The 25,477-nt window shown below is 37.2% G+C and overlaps 1 protein-coding gene across 6 annotated transcripts in view; it reads left to right on the plus strand.

Annotated features, from left to right (window-relative positions):
* LOC138102695 (chromodomain-helicase-DNA-binding protein 1-like) overlaps positions 1-25,477 on the plus strand; it is a 75,381-nt gene that overhangs the window by 23,071 nt on the left and 26,833 nt on the right. For 3 of the 6 annotated variants that reach the window (XM_069000423.1, XM_069000417.1, XM_069000419.1), the window contains exons 3-18: positions 2,740-2,923; positions 4,945-5,046; positions 6,360-6,427; positions 8,737-8,886; positions 9,187-9,440; positions 13,782-14,007; positions 14,899-14,999; positions 15,255-15,433; positions 15,977-16,104; positions 16,194-16,410; positions 17,020-17,109; positions 18,402-18,592; positions 19,832-20,020; positions 20,194-20,356; positions 21,963-22,115; positions 22,409-22,480. In XM_069000423.1, coding sequence (XP_068856524.1) covers positions 2,740-2,923; positions 4,945-5,046; positions 6,360-6,427; positions 8,737-8,886; positions 9,187-9,440; positions 13,782-14,007; positions 14,899-14,999; positions 15,255-15,433; positions 15,977-16,104; positions 16,194-16,410; positions 17,020-17,109; positions 18,402-18,592; positions 19,832-20,020; positions 20,194-20,356; positions 21,963-22,115; positions 22,409-22,480 — 2,467 coding nt within the window. The remainder of the gene's footprint in view (positions 1-2,739; positions 2,924-4,944; positions 5,047-6,359; positions 6,428-8,736; positions 8,887-9,186; positions 9,441-13,781; positions 14,008-14,898; positions 15,000-15,254; positions 15,434-15,976; positions 16,105-16,193; positions 16,411-17,019; positions 17,110-18,401; positions 18,593-19,831; positions 20,021-20,193; positions 20,357-21,962; positions 22,116-22,408; positions 22,481-25,477) is intronic. The other 3 variants (XM_069000420.1, XM_069000421.1, XM_069000422.1) reach the window with 3 other exon arrangements.

Below are 25,477 nucleotides of genomic sequence, written 5' to 3' on the forward strand. Positions count from 1 at the left end.
AGCACATTTTGGAGTGGGGAGAGGGGTGGGTTCTCCCCCCTCCAACAAGTCCAAATTTTCACACAACAGGTTGCTCCCTGGGCAAGAGACCAGGGCTCTTCACCATGTTCTTCCTCCTCGGAAAGCTTTATTTCATTCACCCCCATTAGTGAAATTCTCAACGCATTCTCTGTTTCATTTTCTTTGGGATGATTACTACTTTTCTCTTACCACATAACCAAATCTGGTGCAGAGTGAGATACATTACCGTGGGCTCCACCTTCAGGTAAACAAATTCCATCTTTACAAGAGGGCAGAACTTGGGGTGAGGAGGGGAGGAGGGGGTTGGCTTTGCTGAATCAAACTCCTCCTCCAGGGAGTGGAGGGAGGTGACATCATATTCAGGGAGGCCCACCTCTTCCTCAAAGCAGAAAAACCTTGGTTCATTCTCCACTCTTTCCCTAGCAGTGTTAATTTGCAAATCTAAAGCTCTTTGTCTCTGGACAAGATCGTTCAGACGAGGTTTTTTCAGGTTTGGGGCTAACTTCTGTGCACTCAATTCTCAATCCGCCCTGAGGGAGGCTATTGTTTCAGCCTCCTAGGCAATTTGCAACTCAGCTCTTTCTGTTGCTACTCGGCAACATATTTCTCTCTTTTTGCAGCTCTGAGTCCAGCCTCCACCCATATGGATACCAGACCTTTTTCCTTACTACGTTTTTTTTGTCTTTTCTTTTGCCAAAATTCGGATTTTCTCAGCAACTAACTGCAGATTGTGCCAGATTTCCTCAGCCCACATCTCCTGTTTGGGGCTGGACAAGCTTTATAAGCTTTTAGCAACTTTACCAGTGGAGAGCAGTTAAGGACAATTGTTACCCGTGTTTCCATGATTTTTCTGACAAAGAATATCGGTTTCGACCGAAAATTAATTTCTCCTTTATTCCGCGACTAGCAGTTATCTCCATATAAAATACCTCTTCATCACCTCAAGAGTACCCTGCTTCGCTGTGCCAATTAAAATGTAAGGCCCCAAAAACTTACTCGATGAGACTCTTAAAAGGGCTTACAGGTTTTTTTTTTTATGTACTCTGAGTTAGACACACGGGAGAAATACCAACAAGATAATTTTTAGTAAATAGTTTAAACTCCAGTCATATTCTACAGTGGGTGCCTTGCTTTTATTTTTCAAGTCAGGTTAATTATGTTAGCATTATAGCTTCATGCCTGAAGTAGGCCCTTGATGACAGGAATGGGAAGCAACTTTGTTGCTCTCCAGCAAGTATAAGTAAAGCTAGCAGTCATATTTTTTCATATCCCCCACTTCAAAATAAGGAAGTTTTATCATGGTTTGTTTCTTTCTTTAAAAGTCAACAGATGCAAATGGTTGGTTGAGGTGCTGTCTACAGGAATCAGTTTGAATAGCTTAATTTTTTTTCCCCCTCACTAGTACGATTCAATTGGTGTTAGCAACAGGGAGAGTAGTGGTTCTGTTTTGTGGCTTTAAATGTTGTCAATTAAGTGTGTTCTAGTGCAGAAGATGATCAACCTACCACCACCCCCCCCCACACACACACACAGTCTTGCTGGTTGACAGCCAGATGAATTATGCTGGCAGTGATAGGCTTAGACTTTGATATTAGCTTTTGGGTTTTTATTGTTTTGGATTTTGTTATCATCTTTAATGAACGGTTGTTTCTTTTTAAATGCTTGCAAACCAAGTGTACATAATTTTAAATCATTTTGTTTGTGTGGTGTAATTCCAATGTTTTCCCCCATGATATCTCTAAAGTATGCTAGTATTTAATCTAATGAGGAATTTGATTAAAGTGTCAACTCGGTTCCTTTGTAAAATTATTTTAGAAAACCAAATGTTTTTATGCTTTTGAATAGTCATGCAATAAATGTTTAAATATTATTTTATTTGAATATGTTAAATCTAGTGTGAAATAGATGTACAGGTGGAATAATCCAGTGGCTCAAGAGTATGCTCAGGTCACTGATTATGTATGACTTAGTACAAGTCATATAATTAGTGACAAATTCAGAGTTTGTCTGTGGGAATTTTGCTGCTGTTATTTTAACAGTATAAGATGGTATAAGATGGTCTGCATGGATTTATATTATGTGTGACAACACACTTCTGGTTTTCCAGTTACTTTTAAAAACATTTAATCAAGTGTTTGGTTATATTTTGTATATAGATGGTCCAAATCACAGCATTAAATGTAGCTTGCAAGCACTTCTTTACAGATACTTTTTCCCCTTATTCTTTTAATGAAAAAAAAAAAATAAAAGTAGGGGAACAAAACAGAGTTTATATTTGCTTTGAAGAAATGCGTGCTCAAAATAAAAAATTGGGGAGCAACACACTGCTGATCTAAAAAGACTTAAAACACTTGGGTGTATGTGTATACACAAAAATATGTTATGTTTGTTAAAGTTAAGTAAGGATTTGGGTGGGTGAGAAATAGTCTTGTTTTACTCCTCCAAATTAATGATAAATGTTCTTCCTCTTTCTCCTCTCTCCCTCCCTCGCTGCTTCCTCTTTCTGCTTCTTTTAAGGTTTAGTGAAAAGTATCTGATTAAACTGAATTTTCATTCCTGATTTATTTAATCTAGTGCATTCATTTGTATGCTATCCATGTGTCTGGGCTAAGCTAACAATTGATTTATAGGTGAAGCTAAAGGTTTTTTTATGTGACTTTAAAAAAAAGTCCTATTTAATTAGCCATTGTGTAATATCCTGTTAACTTCTAATTGCAGCCAGTCAGATGATGATTCTGGGTCAGCATCAGTTTCTGGATCTGGTTCAAGCTCTGGAAGCAGTAGTGATGGAAGTAGCAGTCAATCAGGTAGCAGTGACTCTGAGTCTGGTTCAGAGTCTGACACATCTAGAGAGAAGAAACAAGTTCAAGCTAAACTACCACCCAAACTTGATGGATCTGAGGTAAAACAAAACATAAGTTAACCCTTTGGTGGGGGAAAAAAATACTCTGTGCAGAATAGTTGCAAAAGTAGTTTTGATTTAAACAAACAAAACCCCCATAACTTTTACTTAGAATGTTGATTGGGTTAATGAATTCACATACTTAGCTCTCTTAATGAACAGGGCTGCTAAGTTCTCATTTCTGTAAATACCTACAGTTAGATAATTACCTAAAAGTGGTGTCTAGCAATCTCTTCAATGCAATGGATGAGTTACCTCAACTCTCATCTGTTTCTCTATGTAATAGGCCCTTAATTTGGATGATATGATATACATGAAGGGTAATAAAATATTTCCTACTGTAAGATTGAGAGGCTGTTAAGGATAGTTTTTTTTGTGTTTGTGTTTTTGTTTTTTTTTTTGTTGTTGTTCATATTCATGGTTTTGATACTGTCTCTCACAGTATCCCTCTGGATAAAATGTCCAGCATACAGCTAGGAAAGTCCATAAAATGATGGGTGAATAATTGGCTGATGGGTCAGACTCACAGTTGTAGTAAATGGGGTTACATCAGGCTGGTGACCTAGTCATTAGTAGGGTTCTTCAGGGCTCAATATTAGGGCCTTTTCTCTTCAGTGTTTTTAGAAATGATCTGGGCACAGGAACTGAATGTACATTAAGTTTGCCAACAATACTAAACCAGGAGGAGCTGTTGACTCCCTCAAGGGTAGAGAGGCCTTATAGAGAGATCTGGATAGACTAGAAAACTGGGCAATCACCAACTGTATGCAATTTAAGATGACCAAATGCCAGATTCTGCACCTGGGGCAGAATAATCCTGGGTGTATGTACAAATTGGGGAACAAGCAGCTGGAGAGAGCAGTGCTGTGGAAAGAGATCTGGGGGTTTGGGTTGATGGCAAGTTGAATATGAGTCAACAGTGTGCCCTAGGAGCCAAAAGGGCCAACTGTGGCCTGAGCTGCATTGCTAGCCAGTCGAGAAAGGTGATTGTCCTGCTATGCACTGCACTGGTGCGGCCCCACCTCGAGTACTGTGTGCAGTTTTAGGCACCTCAATATATGAAGGAGATCAAACTATTAGAATCATAGAATATTCTGAGTTGGAAGGGACCCACAAGGATCATCGAGTTCAACTCTTAAGAGAATGGCCTGTACAGGGATTGAACCTTGGCATTATTAGCACCATGCTCTAACCGAGTGTCCAAAGGATGATGAACAAGGTGGTGAAAAGCCTCGAGGGCAAGACTTTCAAGGAGTGGCTGAGGTCACTTGGCTTGTTCAGCTTGGAGAAGTGAAGGTTGAGGGGTGACCTCATGGCAGTCTACAACTTCTTCACGAGGGGTAGTGGAGGGGGAGGTGCTGATTTCCTCTCTCTGGTGACCAGGTCAAGGAAATAGAATGAAGCTGCATCAGGGGAAGTTCAGATTGGACGTTAGGAAAAAGTTCTTCACTGAGAGGGTGATTGGTCACTGGAACAGGCTCTCCAGGGAAGTGGTCATGGCGCCAAACCTGTCAGAGTTCAAGGAGTATCTGGACGACACTCTTATTCATATGATTTAGTGTTAGGTAGTCCTGTGAGGAGCAGGGAGTTGGACTCGATCCTTATGGGTCCCTTCCAACTCGAGATATTCTATGATTGTGTGTACTTCAATATTGTCATATGAAGCAAAAATAGATCAGCAAAGTGGCCTGGAAGGACTTATCTAGATAAGTTTAAAAATTTACTTTAAAAAAAAAAAAGAGTTATCTTAATAATAGAGGCCTGCACAACCATTGTTATACTTAGTGTAAAAATTGTGCCAACAATTCTTGTATAACATTCCTTTATACAGAAGTCTCACTACTTTAAAATGCTATCCAATATTATTAATGCATGTGGTATTTTGTAGTGAGTTTTTTATTAATAATAAAATTGAGATTCATCTTAGTAGTGATGCTGCTCAGCTTAAGAAAAGTAAGTATGTGGTAAACTGCAAAGTTTCAATAGGTTTAAATGACTCTTGTATCTGAATTCCAATTCAGTTTTGGAAGTCCAGTCCAAGTATACTTGCTGTGCAGAGATCAGCAGTGCTCAAGAAGCAACAACAACAGAAGGCAGCCTCATCAGACAGTGGTTCAGAAGAGGTGAATAACATATAAGTTAGTAAATAAAATGTAAAAATGCATTTCTCATTACCCCATATGTTAGAATAAATTTATGTAGAGCCAAGTTCTGTTCTCTGTGTTTAACAAATCTGGTATTATTCTATAAAAGTAATGTTCGAATAACTGACACGTTTATAAGGAAACATGGGGGGAATATTTAGTTGCATGTTTTCAGGTGAGTTGTGTCAAAATAATGATAGCAGTTTAGATTGATATCTTTAGCTAGATATTCTGTGATGGATGGACAATTTTTTCAAGTCACGTTGTATTAAATTTCATTGTATTTCTTCCTTCTGAGTTCCATAAAGACAGTTAAAAATACTAAAATATTTTTCCACTATTGTTTCTATATAAAGGTAGCTGCTGAAGTTTTCAAAAACACTGTGGAGTAGAAAGCTAGATTTTTGCAACTTTTGTAACAGTTATAAAAGAATTCTTGTCTTTTAAGAACCATACTTCAATTTTAGAGATTTTTAAAACCTAAGCCATAGGCTCAACAAAAATTGACTTTCTTCAGTATGAATATCTTTTAAGGACTCTAGTGACTGTGAATTAGAATTTATTTGAAAGCAGACTTTCATATTTCCTTCATTATTAAAAAAAAAGCATTGTAATTGCAAGTCAACATTACTGTGTGTCTCTTTTTTAGTCAGATCTTGCTGCTCATCATTAAAACTGGACACAGGAGTTAATTATATATAGTTAAAATATTAGTTTATAGGTCTTGCTAAATACTCTTTTCTTGAAGACTTTTTCAGGGTAAAAATGATTTAAATTTAATCTCTATGAGATTGGTTTTAGGAAAATAATTTTAAGAGGGTTCATCAATTTATTAAGTTTTTTTGTTTGGGAGTGGAGAGAGAAGAAACATACATGCTATTCTAACAATTTTCTTAGTGGTATTTAAATGTGAGAGTATATGAAAGGTGAGACAGCTCTCAAAGGGCAAGATGTTTTATGAGGCTTTTGATAGAACCTTCATCTTGGTTTATTAACTTGCAGCAGTCTAAACTGCCGATATGTAGGCACAATGATTATATTTTAAAAGAGTTTTTTTGTAGTGGTTTCTAGAGTTCTGCTGACATGGTATGTTTGTAGATGGAGAAATATGAAATCAATAACAATCCTGATCTTATTCAATATCAGTGGGTACACTGAGGGGGGTGAAGAGGATAAGACACGAAGAATAGGATTTCAGTTTGAAAGTGGGAGCTGAATTATCTTTTTAATACTAAAAATACTTCATTCTTTTTGTGGTACTGAATTGTGTATATTCTTTTTTTCATCTGCAGGATCCATCGAACAGTGAAGATTCTGCAGATGACTCTTCCAGTGAAGCCAAGAAGAAAAATCATAGAGAGTAAGATGTTTTTCATAAATAATTTTTTGTTATGGCTACATAATGCTTATAATTAGCCAGTCTTAATTTCTCTGCACCTGAAATACAGTCTTGCGCTTCTCAATTTTGATTAACATTCTGAAATATGTTAAAATAAATACTCTCAAAGGAATATATATAGATATTAAAGGTCTTTTCCAACATAAATTATTCTATAATTCTATGATATCACTATTCATTTCTGAGCAAAAGAGACTGTATTACCTACAGTGTTATTGAAAAACATTCATCAGCACTTTTTATTTTTAAAATAGTCTTATTTGTGGCATGTTTTTGAGCTGAAGGTCCTCTCTGAAAATTATTGAAGAAATAGGAAATTACTTAATTAAGTTGTCTCAGATAAAATTTGAATTGGAATCCCATAGTTAATGCCAAATTTTGAAACACTTTAGAGGCAACCTTTTCCCCCCAATTATTACAGGTTTGACAGTAATAAACCATCTTTGGCTAGTCAATAAACCTAAGTTGAAATTTAGCTCATTTTAAGCTGTAAATGAAATAGTTTGTGAAAAAGGTTATACCTTCTCATTGGTAGTGACCTCTTGTGTGCAGGGGAGGGGTGTTTTTGTTTGTGATTTTGTGGTTTTTGTTTGGTTGTTGTTGTGTTGTTTTGTATTTTTTTAATGAACAGTGTATAGAAATTGAATTGTTTTTTCATTCCTCTTCTTCAGTTAATTTAGTCATCTCAATATTCAGGGTTGTCAATATAATATCTTCAAGAATTTAGTCATCTCAATATTCAGGGTTGTCAATATAATATCTTCAAGAAATGGTGGGGGGGGGGGCAAAAAGAGCCTGTTATGCAAAATAGTACTTCTCGAGTGAATTGTCATTCTGTCTTTTGTTACTTAAGAATGTGATTAAACCTAACAACATAATCTGTTACAGGAAAGATAGTTTATAAACTAGTAACCAAATAACCCCATATATCCAGTGCTTCAATTTTGATTTATACCTATTTTGAACAAGTATGTTTGCAGCTGTTATCTGACATGCAGAGCTGATTTCTATATATAAACTTAGTACAGCATCCAAGCCGTAAAGAGCGTGGTGTTCTATATGTTGTCTATATATCTCCAAATAAATACAAGTTGTGTATTTACATAGGGGTGGGGGAGTTGGTTGGTTTGGGGTGGGGTTTTTTTCTGCTTTTATTGGAGGGAGAGGTTGTTGTTTGGGTGTTTTTTAATTTACAGCTTACAGAAAAAAATCTTTTAAGGAAACAGATGATTCTATAGTATTTCCAAGACACACAGATGTATTGACCACAATGAAAATGTAATTTGAGGACCACTGCATATTTAATTGAAAGAAGTGTCAAAGCCCTGATTCTTAGGGTTCCTGATCTGAAATGGAATGAAAAGGTCTTTGAGTAGTATTTCACTTTTGAAGGACATTAGTACTATTTGATCATCTTGGTCAAAGACCCCCTAAGCCTGGTAGTAGATAGTAGTATAAAGATTTAGCAACCTTTCAAAAATGCATGCCAGATTTTCTTCCACCCCCAGCCAAGCAATTAAGATTAAATTTCTCTGTACAAACAGAGTCTGAGGTAAGATACTGTTGATCAGTGGGTACATCTTTCCTCTTGCAAAGTAGAATATCTCAGCTAAGCAGGAGAACAGAGATACGGCCACTGGGAGTCACAAGTGGCTTGCTCATAATATCTTGCATGAGTGTTAAGCACTGAATTGGAAGCTTAGTGGGGGCTTTTGGGAGCCAGTGCCTCTGATTGTCATGGTTGAAGTCTTTCTGTGTGTTTCCCAGTCTGATTCTGTATTATTTTTTGTTCCTGTGCTGAAGTTGCTAATTATTCCCATGAGGCACAGGGGCTATAGCTATTAGAGAATTTTGGATTCTGCAAAATATAATGTTATGGTTTTTATGACGAGCCTAGGTAAGTTCCAGTAAATATGTATCTTTCCAACTAAAGTTATTAAGGATGTCAGGTTTATTCATGTCAAAATAAATCAATTATTAAATCTGCATTTTATACAGAAATCCATATTTTTGGTTTGATTTGTTCTTTACATCTGTCTCTTGATAATAGAATTCAATTCCCTTTGAAGCCATTTGGTATTTTTACCTGTTAGCCATCCATGATAATTTTCCATCATTCTAGCTGAAATTAGTATTATAACATTTTTGTTTCCGTGAAGAATGTTGAAATTAAAGCAGCAAGCCTGTGGTGAATGCTTGATTTAAAAACAAAACAACCCCCCCCCCCGAAAACTAACGTGAGTTACTATTTTGTTTCTCAATATGTACAGTGAAGACTGGCAAATGTCTGGGTCAGGGTCAGTATCAGGAACTAGTTCTGATTCTGAATCAGAGGAAGATAGAGAGAGAAGCAGTTGTGAAGATAGTGAATCTGACTATGAGCCAGAAAACAAAGTCAAAAGCCGTAAACTTCCAAGCAGGTAAGAAGGTCTTGCATTTTAGCTACTCTGGTACTATTTCTAATTTGGAATCAAGTATTGTACTACTATACAGGCAAATGAAAACATTAATATTTATTACAGAACTTGAAGACTTTTTTTAATCTACAAAAGATGTTATCATACCAGTGATTTGTGTTGAATACCTCTTTCCTGTCTGCTCCAACTGAAATTGGTGTAACTGAGCAGTCATGAAATACACGTATTCAGAAACAAATACAGAAGGCTTGTAGTTGTCTGTGTTGAAACTCCACTGTTGTGTTGTATCTTATTGCCTTCAAGAATTGAGCCAAAAAGTGGCAAAAAGATTGCAGGACAGAAAAAGAGGCAGCTTGATTCGTCAGATGATGATGACTATGACAAGAGAGGATCTCGTCGCCAGGCAACAGTCAATGTTAGTTACAAAGAAGCTGAAGAAACCAAGACAGATTCTGACGACTTGTTGGAAGTTTGTGGAGAAGATGTCCCACAGCCTGAAGAAGATGAATTTGAAACTATAGAGAAGTTTATGGATAGTCGAATTGGCCGAAAAGGAGGTAATTTTGTTATCAGTGTTCTTAAGATGTTGCACTGCATTGTGGTGCAATGCCAACAGCAATTGTTCTCGGCTGTAGGTAACCTGTGATGTTTGTAAAGAAGTTTTAAAGTACCAGGAAGTAATCTTATTTTGTTTTTCCTACTCATAAGGATGTTTCTTTTGTAAGCCTTATAAAATAAAACATAGAAGAGCTTAAGTAACTAGAGAAGTGGTCATAGAACCAAGCCTGACAGAACTCAAGAAGCATTTGGACAATACTCTCAGGCACATGGTGTGACTCTTGGGGGTGGGCCAGGAGTTGGACTCGATGATCCTTGTGGGTCCCTTCCAACTCAGCTTATTCTGTGATTCTGTGAAAGAGAAAAAATGAAGTGGAATATAGCTCCATATCGCTTAAATGCATAGCATACTGTTACATCACTATTTGTACAGTTTATTGATATTTGATAGGTATAAACTCTATACAGGAGGGTGAAGAAAAAATGGAATGAATACGAGAGCTAACCAGTATCCTGAATGATGAAGGATGATGTTAGGAAGGCTGAACCATTGAGATTGTGATTTCGGTTATTTATTTTCAAATAGTCCCAATACAGTGCAATGGATGGTGGAATATAAAATTTCAGTGGTGTGCTTGCATGTGCAGTTCTAAAAGTAATGTTATGGATGATGCTAGGGGTTTCATATTTCCAGCAGCTGGTGAGATGCAGTGTCCTGCTCGTGTGTTGCTTCTTTTTTTTCCAGTGTATTCTTACTCTAGCCCCTTACTCTAATGCAGTGTTAAAAGCCTTTTGGGCTAGGCTTCTTATATTTTGCATGCCTTTTACTATTGCAATGCTCTGTTTCTATATCTGTCCCCTGCATCTGGTTAGGTCCACTTCCTTATTTAGCTCTCCTCACAGAAATGAGTCTGTTTCTTGCTGCTAGTGTGCTTCAGCTGTAATACTGACTGTATTTAATTAAAAATTACCCCACATAAGATTCTGAAGATGGGGGGTGGGGGGGAAGTAGTAAAATGAGTTTAGGGAGATATAGTTCAAGAGCAGCCCATCACAAAGAGCAGGAAGTCAGGCAAAATTGCCAGTAGGCCTGCATAGATAAACAAGGAGCTCTTGGCAAAACTCAAAACCAAAGAGCAGGTATATGGAAGGTGGAATACAGAGACACTATAGAAGCATGCAGAGACACAGTTAGGAAAGCCAAAGTCCGCTTGGAATTGAATCTGGCAAGGGTTGTCAAAGACAGCAACAAAGGCCTCTTTATAGGTGACAAAAGGAAGACTAAGGAAAATATGGACATACTACTGAATGGGGCAGGGTCCTGATAACACAGGACATGGAAAAGGCTGAGGTACTGAATGCTTTTTTCATCTCAGTCTTTACTATCAAGACTGGTCTTCAGGAATCCCTGGTCCCCGATATTGGGGAGGGAAATCTGGAGCAAGGAATATGTACCCTTGGTGGAAGATGATCTGGTCAGGGAATACTTAGGCAAACTGGACATACATAAGTCCATGGGCCCTGATGGAATGTACCCATGAGTACTGAGGGAGCTGGCAGATGTCACTGCAGGGCCACTCTCAATAATTTTTGATCATGGCAACTGGGAGAAGTGCCTCAGGACTGGAGGAAAGCAAATGTCATAGAATCATAGAATGGTTTGGGTTGGAAGACCTTCAAAGTTCATCTATTCCAATCCCCCTGCAATGAGCAGGGACATCTTCAACTAGATCAGGTTGCTCAGAGCCCCGTTCAACTTGACCTTGGATGTTTCCAGGGATGGGGCATCCACCACCGCTTTGGGCAACCCGTGCCAGTGTTTCACCACCCTCATCATAAAAAATTTCTTCCTTCTATCTAGTCTAAATCTCCCTTCTTTTAGTTTAAAACCATTACCCCTTGTCCTATGGCAACAGGCCCTATGCAACTAAGCCCCACACAGCTGCTCACTCACTTTCCCCTGTGGGATGGGGGAGAGTATCAGAAAAATAAAAAAGGTGAAAAAATTCATGGGTTGGGATAAAGGCAGTTTAATAGGGAAAGCAAAAACTGCACGCATAAGCAAAGCAAAACAAGCAATTCATTCACTACTTTCCATTGGCAGGCAGGTGTTCAGCCACCTCTAGGAAAGCAGGGGCCCATCATGCATAATGGTTACTTGGGAAGACAAACCACCTCTCCCAACTTCTTGTGCACCCCCAGCCTACTCCCTGGTGGGGTGGTGTGAGAAGCAGCAAAGGCCTTGACTCTGTGTAAGCCCTGCTCAGCAATAACTAAAACATCCCTGGATATATCAACACTGTTTCTTATCACAAATTCAAAACATAGCCCCATACTGGCTACTATAAAGAAAATTAATTCTATCCCAGCCAAAAGCAGAATGCCCTACTAAAAAGTTTGTCCCCATCTTTTTTATAAGTCCCCTTTAAGTATTGAAAGACCACAATAGGGTGGAGTCTTCTCCATGCTGAACAACCCCAACTCTCTCAGCCTGTCGTCATGGGAGAGGTGCTCCAGCCCTCTGATCATTTTCATGACCCTCTTCTGGACATGCTCCAACAGATCCATGTATTTCTTGTTCTGAGGACTCCAGAACTGGACGCAGTACTCCAGGTGGGGTATCACCAGCGGGGAGTAGAGGGGCAGAATCACCTCCCTTGACCTGTTGGCCATGCTTCTTTTGATGCTGCCCAGGATACAGTTGGCTTTTTGGGCTCTGAGAGCACATTGCTGGCTCATGTCCAGCCTTTTATCTACCAGTACTCCCAAGTCCTTCTCCACAGGGCTGCTCTCAATCCCTTCATCCCCCAGCCTGTATTGATATCAGGGATTGCCTCAACCCAGGTGCCAGACCTTGCACTTGGCCTTGTTGAACCTCGTGAGGCTCCCATGGGCCCAATTCTTGAGCTTGTCCAGGTCCCTCTGGATGGCATCCCACCCTTCAGGTGTGTCAACTGCACCACTCAGCTTGGTGTTGTCTGCAAACTTGCTGAGGGTGCACTCAATCACTTCATCTATGTCATTGATGAAGATATTAAATAACATTGGTCCTAATATGGACCCTCGAGAGACACCACTCGTCACTGATCTCCATCTGGACATGGAGCCAATTCCTTATCCATGAAATAGGCCACCAATTTAGAGAGAAGGATGTTGTGGGGGACCGTGTCAAAGGCTTTACAGAAGTCCAGATAAATGACATATGTAGCCCTTTTCTTGTCCCCTGATGGAGTCACTCCATCATAGAAGGCCACTAGGTTGGTCAGGTAGGACTTGCCCTTTGTGAAGCCGTGCTGGCTGTCCCAAATCACCTCCTTGTCCTCCATGTGCCTTAGCAGTTTCCAGGAGGATCTGTTCCATGATCTTCCCAGGCACAGAGGTGAGGCTGACAGGTCGGTAGTTTCCAGGGTCCTCCTTTCTACCCTTTTTAAAGATGGGTGCGGTTTCCCTTTTTCCAGTCACCTGGGACTTTACCCAACTACCATGATTTTTTGAATATCATGGAGAGTGGCTTGGCAACTACATCAGCCGATTCCCTCAGGACTCTGGGATGCATCTCATCAGGTCATTGAGACTTATTTATGTTCAGATTCCTCAGGTGGTCTCGAACCTGATCTTCACTTACAGTGGGAGAGACTTTGCCTCCTCAGTTCCTGCCTTGACTGAGGCAAAAAAGTTGTTGAGTACCTCATCCTTCTACTCATCTGTTGTTACCAGTTTGCATGTTGGAGTCGTCCAGAGACGTGGTGGAGTTTCCCTCCTTGGGGATATTCAGAAGCTATCTGGACATGGTCTTGGGCAACTGGTTCTAGGTGACCTTGTTTGAGCATAGAGGTGGACCAATGACCTCCAGAAGTCCCATCCAACCTCAACCATTCTTTGATTCTGTAAATTTTATTTATGGCATCCATAGTAATAATTGAATAATAAGCTATTGAAGTCTCAAGGCTGATTAAGGACAATTCCCAATATCTGTTATATTCTCAGAGATGAGAAGGACATAGCAAAGATGACAGCAAGCATTGTTATTGGAGCATTCTCTCAGGATCATTAGAAAGACTAGGAATGCTAAGAAAATTCTCATGAGAATAAATACTTACTATAGGTTAGATGCAGTGGTTTTTGGTTGCTTTTTTTAAATCTTGTTGGTATACTTGTGCATGTGTTAATATAGCTACATCATAATTCTTCAAATAAGAAGAGTGACATAAGCATTGTAGATATAATTAATCAAGTTGCATCTTCATATAAGACCATCACAAATTGCTTTCTGCAGTGTGTTTTTTTACTGGTTAATTTATAGCAGTGCATTGAGCCTTATGGTGTGATTTCTTTATTAGCCACTGGTGCTGCAACCACCATCTATGCAGTTGAGGCAGATGGTGACCCAAATACTGGGTTTGAAAAGTCAAAGGAGCCAGGAGAATTACAATATCTTATTAAATGGAAAGGCTGGTCACACATCCATAATACATGGGAAACTGAGGAAACACTGAAGCAACAAAATGTTAAAGGAATGAAGAAACTGGACAACTATAAGAAAAAAGATCAGGAAACAAAACGCTGGTGAGTATTTTTATAACTATTTCCATGTTGCATATTTTTGTAACAATATAGATGTTTTTAAGTGCCTGTACACAACAGGAAGACAAAAGCTTTAAAGTTGAAGCTTTCCTAACACCTTATGATCCTGTAGGATTCTGAGCACACCGACTTGACTTGACTTGAGCAAGTGACGATACTCACACATCTTGTAAAATCAGGGCTTTAAGGAAGCAGCTTCTGCACCTAGATTTTAATATGTCTGTTATAAATGAAGTTTTAACAAGATGGGTGGTGAGTTTTCTGGTTTGGTTTTAAATCTTTTACTAATTTTGTCATTGATTGTATTTTGGTCAGAGTTCTTTGGGAATTGCTGCAGAGATTAAAAAAATCAGAAATGGCTAAAGCACTCAAAACATTACAGCATTTAGTTTTCTTGGCTCAAACTTCTGTCAAAGCCTCAGAACCAAGAAATGAAAAAATTCCTTACATTTTAGTGCTATGTTATGGTATTCCAGTTTATTAGTATGTTTAATACAATCTATTAACAGTGGTGGAATTTTTAGTGACTCATAAGATAGATTCTTATAGTGAGCCATCTGTGCTGTTCTGTGAAAATGCCATGTGAACTACACTAACTGTATTGAGAACAGATATTGTAAATCATCTGCATGACTTGTGCAAGATGTAGCTGATAGTAATTTCTCTTGATAAGCTTCCTCAGTCATCAATGATAAAGTACCTAGGCCAGATGCAACAGTTTTATAGCAGGAATTCCAGAGTTGTAGCTTCTCCAAAGAAGCTCTCTAAGCAGCATTCCTATGGTGCTTACATTCAGAGCTTTAAAATTGTCAGATTTTCTTAGTTTTAGAACTGCACAATGTAGTAAGTGCTGCAAATAAATTCCCGTTTCAGGCTGAAAAATGCTTCTCCAGAAGATGTGGAATATTATAACTGCCAGCAGGAACTTACAGATGATCTACATAAACAGTATCAAATAGTGGAGAGGATAATTGGTACGTGACAAACTTCCAGATGGAAAACAGTGTTGAGAATATTACAAGTTTATTGCTTGCATGTTGAATTTATAGTTAAGAAATTTAGATTATTAATATCCCTAGCAGCTTAAGGCAAAACCAAATCTTTGATGAAAAATTATCATACTGTCTTTGCTGTGAAACTAGTTCATGTTGTCTTATCACCTAAAATGAGTGCTTTCTTAAAATACAGAAAGAAAATATTGATCTCGTATCTCTGATGCATTTCTGCAGCTCATTCAAATCAGAAATCAGCAGCTGGTTATCCAGATTACTATTGCAAGTGGCAAGGTCTGCCTTATTCAGAATGTAGCTGGGAAGATGGTGCTCTCATCGCCAAAAAATTTCAGACGTGTATTGATGAGTATTTTAGCAGAAACCAATCCAAGACTACTCCATTTAAGGAGTGTAAGGTGAGTGTGTAATTTCAATGGATTTATACAGTTGCAATAATTTTTTTAAAAGCTGATCTATTCTATGCATTCAAAAATGCATATTATAAAATATTTTTGAATGCTGTCCAGAACAGTAATAGCGATAGCTATATTTATATGCATAGGAAGTATTACTATTAAGAATAGACTTTGGTGTTCCTGCCCATGGCAGGGAGGTTGGAACTAGATGTTCTTTAAGGTCCCTTCCAACCCAACCCATTCTATGATTCTGTATTTGCTTCTACTTATTTTACTGCCATTCAAAGATGGAATTATTACTTTAATTTGTTTTAAAAGTAACCTTTGTGAATGAGTTCTTGTCACTTCTGTTGTGGAATTTAGATCAGCAAACTAATTTTAGCTTGCAAATGGGTGGATATTGTTATATGGCCTAGATGTTTGTCATGAATAAAGACTAGACTTGGTGACCAAACAGAATCCCACTGCTACTTTGTTTCTGTAAGAAGACATTTTGGTAACTTTGCTTAGTAGTAGGACTGATGCTCAATTTGCTTTTGACAGATTCTAAAACAGAGGCCGAGGTTTGTTGCACTAAAGAAGCAACCATCTTATATTGGAGGACATGAAGGTTTAGAGTTAAGAGATTATCAGTTAAATGGACTGAACTGGCTTGCCCACTCATGGTGCAAGTAAGTAGTTTTAAATTAGTCTTTCTGGTTTTAACTTGAAAGCATTTATAAATTTTGTTTGTTTGTTTGTTTGTTTGTTTGTTTTTTAGAGGGAATAGTTGTATTCTTGCAGATGAAATGGGTCTGGGTAAAACAATACAAACGATTTCTTTTCTGAACTACCTGTTTCACGAACATCAACTGTATGGGCCTTTCTTGCTAGTCGTGCCGCTTTCTACCTTGACATCTTGGCAAAGAGAGATTCAAACTTGGGCTCCTCAGATGAATGCTGTGGTTTACTTAGGAGATATAACTAGCAGAAATATGGTGAGTATTTCTTTGTATCGTTGGAAATATTAGTGGTAAATAAGGCTCACTTCATGCTCCTGTCTTATGCTAATCTCCAATATTTTGGTTAGGAATGAGCAAATAATTATTTGAAACATTGCATGTAGTTAAAATGCAAATTAAAAGCATAAATTTTGATCTGATATGAATGAATGTGAAAAATTTCATTCTTGCTTAATAATAAAAGATTTAAAATGCAACCTTGCATTTGAAAATAAATTGTCTTTTGTCATGCAATTATTTAGGTGCATAAAATAAACATTTAAGCCAAACAGACATAATTTGTTTCCCAAAAGGAGGAATATAAGGAACCTTATCCATTAAAGTTGAAAAACAAAAAAAAACCAAACCCAAACAACCCAAAACACACACAGAAATCCACAAAAAACCCCAACCAAACAAAAACTAACAAACACCCCACCATCACTGTTTAATAACTTTAAGAAAAAAGCTTTATGTGTTATGTTCCTTGTTCATGATCAGATTCTTGTATGTCACTTAACATCTATATTGCTATAGTACCTGAAGTCATCCTGATCAATAAGACCATTTTTCTCCAGCTTATAGTTTGCTTGATTCTTCTTGTAGATAAGAACTCATGAGTGGATGCATCCACAGACCAAGCGATTAAAATTTAATATACTTCTAACAACTTATGAAATTTTGCTGAAGGATAAGGTAATGACACTTCTTCAGGGAGATACAAATCATTTGTAGAATGTAAAATTCCTTTAGAGTTGGCACATATTTGGGTTCTGGGCTGTTAAAGGGATGGGGGGAGTATGACAGCTTTACTCTTGGAAGTATGAAGGTCGTTTTCTTTAAGCACTTTTAGATTTTATGTATGTGTGGTTAGACTTTCTGCCCCCTTCCTTAACCCACATATCAAGTGGGTAAAACTTATTTTTCTTCAGTTTGCTTGTGCTTCACATTGTTACCAAAAATCCATAAAAATAAAACTCCTTAACACCAATGTAGCATGAAGAAGCAGGCATTCTTTATTTGCCTGAATGCGTGAGGGGATATCTCCTCTGAAATACATGCTAAGTACAGGAAAGTTCCTGTTTATATGCTATGTTTTACATATATATTTATAGCTTTTCCCAGAAGAAGCATACATATGATAATCATTTCCCCAAAGTCATTAACATATGTTCCCTTCCCTTTATGCATGTGTTCTGTTCTGGGGCTCTCTGTCATACCTGACCACCTGGTGACCTAGTAAAATTTGGTACAACTGGGCTGGTTGCTTTCCAGCTCTTCTTCCTACAGAATAAGCATTGTGTGGTTCCATTGGCCACTGTTTTTTGAAGAATAAGCATTGTATTAATCCACCAGCTGCAAACAATTCTTCATCTGGCAACAACATTGCTTTAGTAATTTCTTCGCATCTCAAAATCTCTACTTTCCTGTTAGACAGTCATCCAGGAACTGAAAAAACAAACCAGGCCATAGCTCCAAACACCTGTTATTCACATCTCTGAAATCTCATGTTTTTTCTTTGTATTTGTGTGTGTAGTATTACATATGTTTATATTACTACTCTCTTCATGATGGTAGCATATAAAGTTATTGTTAATCCTAACAGCATATGATAATTATAATAAAAAAGTTCTGCTTGTTGACTTTCTATTTCATCTGTTTGTACATGCTGAAAAGAACAGAGTCAATAGTGAATTTTTGTTAGGGGTTTTTTGTCAATTGAAAATGTATAGATCAGCTTTTTGTCTTCTTCCTCCCACTAAGTATAAACTTGGTTTATACTTTCTTTTTAATTTTGGGATGCCTGCAGAGCCTTTTGTTGAATCTAGCAAACATAAAACCCCTAATTAATACTAAAAACATATAGGTGTCCTTTTTTTATTAAAATAAAAGGAGTGATGGTGTATATATAACCTCATGTAAAATGTCAGACATTACATAATATATTAACTTGTATAATGTCTTCCCCTCCCCCCAATTTCTTGAAGTCATTCCTTGGTGGTCTGAATTGGGTATTTATAGGAGTTGATGAAGCTCATCGTTTAAAAAATGATGATTCCCTTCTGTACAAGACTTTAATAGACTTTAAGTCTAATCATCGTCTTCTTATTACTGGAACCCCTCTGCAAAACTCCCTTAAAGAGCTTTGGTCTTTGCTGCACTTCATCATGCCAGAAAAGTAAGGAATGTGATGGGGGGGGGGGGGGGTTGTTGGTGTTGGGGGGGGGGAGGTTGTTGGTTTTGGTTTTTTTTTTTTTTTGTGGTCAAGTTTCTTATGGTCAAGTATTGTAGTGATTGGAGAATCAATAAAGAATTACATTGTTAAATAGTTTTAATATTTTTTATAAAATAGATGCACATATTTTTCATGCTGCTCTGGATAAATTGTTTTGGTAGCAGCTGCCACTTTTTCTGTTTTGGCAGTCCAGAGAAAGGATGGATTGATGTGTGGCTCAGAACCTTGGAAACATGCTTCATCTTAATTTAAAAGGAAAATCATATGGATTTGCTGTGGGAAATAGAATGGGGCTGAGGATGTAATCTTTTCTGTGTTAGTACCATGAATGAAAACAAGATTATACCACAATGTCCAATATCCAGTAATTCATTCAGGCACATGGTGTGATTCTTGGGGTAGTCCTGTGCAAGGCCAGGAGTAGGACTTTGATAATCTTTGTGGGTCTCTTCCAACTCAGGACATTCCATGATTCTATGATTCAGGCAGCCAATTTGCCCTTACAATTTGCATTGAATAGGTTTACTATGTTGATGTTATTCTATACTGACCTCTGTTTATATTTTGAATAAATAAGAGCACATGTTCCTTTCAAATATCTTGTAAATACAAAGCACTGTAGCTCCAATTAATTTCGGTGCTATGCATTCCATTGACTTCTTCAGAACCTTACACCACAGCCACTAAGTTTGTTGTCTGGCACCTATTCTTCATTTGATCACAAAGTGCATTCTCTTAGTCTATTAGCACATACCAGAGGCTAATCACATTTCAGCTAGTCCATACAATCTGCAAAAGGTATGTGGTCTGTTCTCTTGCACTTCCTCCAGCTCTACAACTACTTTTTCATGCTGCTCTTGAGAAATATAATGGACTTTCTATATCCTTCTACCTGTGTTTCCATGCAGAAAAGTAAAATGTTGTGTTTTCACTGAAGAAATTAAAATTCAGGAGTTTGTTTTGAATTTTCATTCTACAAAAGTTTGTTAATTTCCGTTCTCCTATTTGCAGACAAAATATTTGGACTTTCTTGTGCGATGCAGATTCAGAAACTTATTTAATAAAAGAGAGAGGACTAGTGAAGAAGTCCATTTGTGTTTGTGCACATGGTATATTTATGGTCTTTGTGTGTCTCTGTTCATGGTATGTCATTATTTTACCTTTATTCTTTCTATGCTGAAGGTTTTCTTCCTGGGAAGATTTTGAAGAGGAGCATGGCAAAGGGAGAGAGTTTGGTTATGCAAGTCTTCACAAAGAACTTGAACCATTTTTACTCAGAAGAGTTAAAAAAGATGTAGAAAAGTCTTTACCTGCTAAAGTTGAACAAATTTTGAGGATGGAAATGAGTGCATTGCAGAAGCAATATTACAAGTAAGTAATGACACTTTTTAATTCCCGTTTTTTTAATGACGTCTCTATATAAAAATTACTGAAGTGTAATAGTTTTCATAGTGCAATTTTAACTGATATTTTGAGAGCTTACATCCTTCATATTTCCACAAATGGTTAGTAATTATTTCCATTGTGCACATTCTGTATCATAGGTGGATTTTAACCAGGAATTATAAAGCCCTGAGTAAAGGTTCAAAAGGCAGTACCTCGGGCTTTTTGAACATTATGATGGAACTCAAGAAGTGCTGCAACCATTGCTACCTCATTAAACCACCAGATGATAATGAATTCTATAATAAACAGGAGGCCTTACAGGTAATACCTTTTTTTAAAAAAAAATTTAAGTGATTTTACATCTGTAATATGCATGCAATAATTTTATAGTGTTCTGTCAATTTATTTGTTCTTATTAAATTATGTTAAGAAAGACCAAGTTCTCTATCAAATGTGCATCCTGGGTTTTACAGGTAAATGAACTGATTGCCTTTCTGTTTGTTTCTTAACTGGAACTGAATAATAGAAAGATCAATACTAAATAAAATATCCTTGGCTTGAATTATGATCAAAATAAAAAGGAAATAGTTTGGAATAGTCTGTGCATTTTCAGACTAAATAAACTGAAGACCTATTTTAAACCCAGATTAAAATAAAGCAGTTAAATAAACAGGTAAATTGAATATAAATGCAAATGTATGTGACTGGCAGTGGTACACCAACAGTCCATGTGATAGCAGAAAGTAATCTACTGAATCTCCTTAAGCTTAGTCTGGTTGTTTTGTTGTTCTAAATGAAAGCAATTATAGCTTGTCTGTGATTGTGTTGTGGGTTTATAGTTTGGGTTTTTTGTAAAGGTTAACTAATCTTTGTACTAAAACTGTTGAGAACCACAGCAACAAATAAAAGGGCTGTTATAATTGATGCAGTTTATAACACCATAAATGTTTTGAAAGATCAAGGGTTTTTTCTGTAAACTTTGAAGTTTATAATGTAGAAACTTTCCCAAAACTACTTGATTGAAATCACAAGTTGTCACTGCACAAACTATTTTATATTATCAAATGCTTATCAAAGCTAAAGGATGTTTGCGACTTGGCATACTCTAAATACTTAAATTTATAATTAATCTCATCAGAACCATTCAGCCATTATTGCTAATAATTGCATACTTGTAACAATGATTTCCTTGGCTCATCTGAATAAGCTTTGTTAGCTCTAATTATGAATGATACATCCTTCTCATTTCTGGCATAAAGAATAAAAGCACCTAACTCCCAATTTTTTATTCCCCAAAATTCTATCCTGAGCCTCTTCAGCTAGAGGCCTAATGATTTCAACATTAAATTCAGCATGCCACCTGAGTTTCTGTTCTAGTTTTTTCGACTGGAGCTGAGAAGGTTGAACATCGTAACCCAGCTAAAGCATGTTGACTTCTACTAACAGGATTCCACTCACTTTTATCGTGCCAGAAAAACTTGACTGATTAGGCATTCTTTAAAAATACTTAAAGGATCAAGTAATAATGCTTAGGTCTGTTCAAAAGACAGAAAGTGAGGAGCAAGTAGTGCTAAGGGAGTCAAGTAGTCTCGTTGTTGTTGTTTATTTGGTAGAAGAGAATTTGAGTCTACACTGTAACTGCTCTAACTCATAGCACGGTATATGTGCTTAACGTTTTAATGAAATGTTAAGATGCTGTTTTATGAGCCAGAGCTGAGAAATGCATTTATTTGAAAAACACGCTAGTCGGTACCCCTGTTGATTTCAGTTAGAGCACTTAAAGCTTTTATAAAGAGTTTTTACAAGATCAGCACTGACTAAATGCTTATAAAACTTTCCTGTTTGGTTAATGAATGTCTAACCATCTGCAGTGTATGTTAGTGTTGAGGTGAACTTACTTTGCGATACACACTTTCTTGTCTTGTAGCATTTAATACGTAGCAGTGGAAAACTAATCCTTCTTGACAAGCTACTGATTCGTCTACGAGAACGTGGCAACAGAGTACTGATTTTCTCTCAGATGGTGAGGATGCTAGATATCCTAGCAGAGTATTTGAAGTATCGTCAGTTTCCCTTTCAGGTAAGAATTTTGCTGGTAGTAGCCAAGAAGCCTTGATTTTTACCATTTTATCTTTTAAAAAAGTGTCCTTTTTGTAGAAAGATTTATGAAAGTTTAATTTTTCTGTACAGTAGAAGACTAGTGATTACTATATGCTTAATAGTATTTTGAAATTAAACTGATTAATTGGAAGTGTTACATTATTCTTATTCCTCCCCCCCCCCCCCCAATTGATTTGGCAATTGAGAATTCAAGTTGCTCTGAATAGACTATAGTAGGAGTTCCTTTTTAACTGTATCATTCAATCTCTTTAGAGACTTGATGGATCAATAAAAGGGGAATTGAGGAAACAAGCATTGGATCATTTTAATGCAGAAGGCTCAGAGGTATGGTATAAGTGGGTGGTTGTTTTTTTAATCTACTCAGCTTTATTTTTTTTCCTCTAGGAAATATAACAAATATCGCACAAAAACTGAAGATAGAATAAAGTGAGGGATATATTAGGTTGAAATTCCATTGCTGTTGCAGAGACTATAAGGTTTACAACCCATGCAACAAAAAAAAATCCCCAAAACCAACCAACCAACCAGAAAAACTTTAAAAAGCTAAGAGGAGGTTAAATAGGAAACACAGAATTTATGAAAATGATGTTTATAACTAATATAACCACATAGTTATATTTTTAGATTTTTGTCAGTGCTCTTTAACAAAGTAATTTTAAGTGCTGTTTAGAAACTGAAGAATTTATTTATTTTGTTGTGTACAATTTAATCCTTCAATTTTTATAGGAGCACTGAACTTTAACACAAGTTTTTGACATCAAATACTTACTTAGGCAGTGGGCAGAATTAAGTTGTGTATATCCTTGCATAAAGAAAAAATATCTTGAATAGCTTTAAATCTGGCTTCTGTTATCTTCATTTTTTGCCTCTTATTTTCTTGCTGTGGAAGAAACTGAAGAACTGGTTTCTAACCATTGTTTGTTTACCACTTAAGATTCCTGGTTTATTTAGGTTTCCTATTATGGAAGCCATTCCATACCTTTGATAATCTTAGGTCTTTTGTCCTATACTGACAGGGTTTTTCAGTAATAGAAGCATAGCATTTGTCAGTTGCTGCTGAGCTTATGTTTCTGCTATGGTTGAGGAGGAAGGACTTCATTTCATAACATAAACTTCAGATATTTTTTAAATACAGAAGTTAGTTCTGTTTTAAATTTCTAGTACAGACATATTTTCCTTTTTCTGGAATCCTTGTAGTTGTACTGTACAGTTTTTAAGATGAAGGGGGATCCAAATTTCATGCGGTATTCAAGAACGAAAGCAAACTATGGAGTTGTGCAGCAATAAAATTGTTACCTGTTTTATTCTCTATTTCTTTCCTAATAATAAATTTGATGCCCTTTTTCTTTTTTTTTTTTTTTTTCCTAATACTGAGCTAAAGTATTCATGGAAATATTTACAACTTCAAGGACTCATTCCTTGGCAGTAATGGCCACTATTAGCTTTGACTGTACTTAAAACTCAAATTTATTTCCTATTTATCTTTAGTTTCATATGTTTTTTATTGCCTTTCTCATAAGATCCTTCTGTAGTCCTTTGTAGTTGACCCTGAATAACTCCATATCATCTGCAAACTGTCACCTCATTGCTCATCTTATTTTCACATTCTTTATGAATATGTTGAAGAGCATTGACCCCAGAAGAATACTTTCATTTCCTTTACAAAAAACCAGATGGACTTGGGCACACATGAGGCTTTAACAATATGGGGTGGTAGTGTATTTTTTGGCAGTGTTTTGCTTGGGTTTTTTTTCTCCCCAAGTGGCTTTTGTTCATCTTCTAGAGTGCTGCTTCCTTTAAACCATGGAGAAGCCGATAACTGTTCACAAGAGAAGTTGATATCAGTTTGCTTTATACTTATACAAGGTCTGGCTGGACTGGAGTTAATTGTCTTCATAGCAGCTCATATGGTGCTGTGTTTTAGATTTGTGATGAAAACAGTGCTAATAACACACCAGTGTGTTAGCTGTTGTTGAGCATTGTTTACATAGTATCAAGGCCTTCTCTGTTTCTCACTCTGCTCTTCCAGTGAATAGTTTGGGTGGTGCACAAGAGGTTGGGAGGGAACATAACCAGGCAGATGGCCTGAACTAACTAAAGAGATATTCCATGTCATGTAACAACATGCTCAGCAATAAAAAAAGGAGAGGAAGGGATTTAGGGAGGTTAGCCATCTTTTGCTTGGGAATTGGCTGGGCATCAGTCCTGCCTATGGGAATGTGGTGAGAGATTGCATTTGCATCACTTGCTCTGTTTTGTTTTCTTTCTCTTTTTCCACTTCTCCTTTGCTTATTAAACAATTTTTATCTTGACCCCCAAGTTTCCCTGCTTTTAGTCTTCCTTTCTTGTTCCCCTGTCCCACTGGGGGTGTGGGCAAGAAGTGATTGTGTGGCTGCGTGGTGTTTAACTGCCTATAAAAAAATACTAGCTGGTCTAAAGAAAACAGTGAACTGATACTTGTTGAAGATGAAGGTGATCACCTGAATAAGACAGATGAAGAAAAAGTGGAGGCATTCAATATGTTTTTAGCCTCAGTCTTTAGTAATACTTATAGACCTTGGGCTGCCTGGTCCACTGAGTCAGAGGACCATGAGTGTGGAAACAGTGACTTTCCATTTGTGGACACTGAAATTGTGAGGGACCAGCTGTATCAGCTGAATGTTCATCAGTCCACGGGGCCTGATGGGATTCATCCCAGAATACTAAATGAGCTAGAGGATGTTACAGCAGGACCTCTCTTGATCATCTACCAAAGGTTTTGGGAGTCTGGAGAGGTCCCTGCTGACTGGAAGCTAGGCAATGCTATTCCAATTTACAAAAACGGCATGAGGGAAGACCCAGGTGTAGGAACCCAGAGTGCCGAGAATATTTCTCTGCCTGTTTTTAAGGGTTCTTACCCCCCTGAACAACACTGTTTTAGCTTCAAACCTTGGAAAAAATTACCAACGATCAGACAAGAACTAGAAAATACAGTGGTGTGAATTAGGTGATAGACTACTATGTAAGATTGTCACAGGGTGAAAAATTTAGAGGTTTTGGGCTTCTCTTAGTAGTAAATAGATAAGAGTAAAAAATATCAAAATGGAGGATTGTTGTTGTTCTCTAAACCTTCTTCTTCTTCTACTACTCCATGTTCTGCAGTAAAAGTAGTTTGGAATGATTGGATAGAGAATTCCGCAGTTCCTGCCCGTGTTACTGAATAATTGGTAGGAAAGTGAAAATAATATACGTTTTTAGTAACTATTGGTTAAATTATCTTTAAAAGGCCTTGTAAGTCTTGATAATTAGACTTCACTCCTGCTTTCTGTGCTCTATGCTGTA

The sequence above is a fragment of the Aphelocoma coerulescens genome, assembly GCF_041296385.1.
Source record: "Aphelocoma coerulescens isolate FSJ_1873_10779 chromosome W unlocalized genomic scaffold, UR_Acoe_1.0 ChrW_unloc_scaf_1, whole genome shotgun sequence".
NCBI classification, from domain to species: Eukaryota; Metazoa; Chordata; class Aves; order Passeriformes; family Corvidae; genus Aphelocoma; species Aphelocoma coerulescens.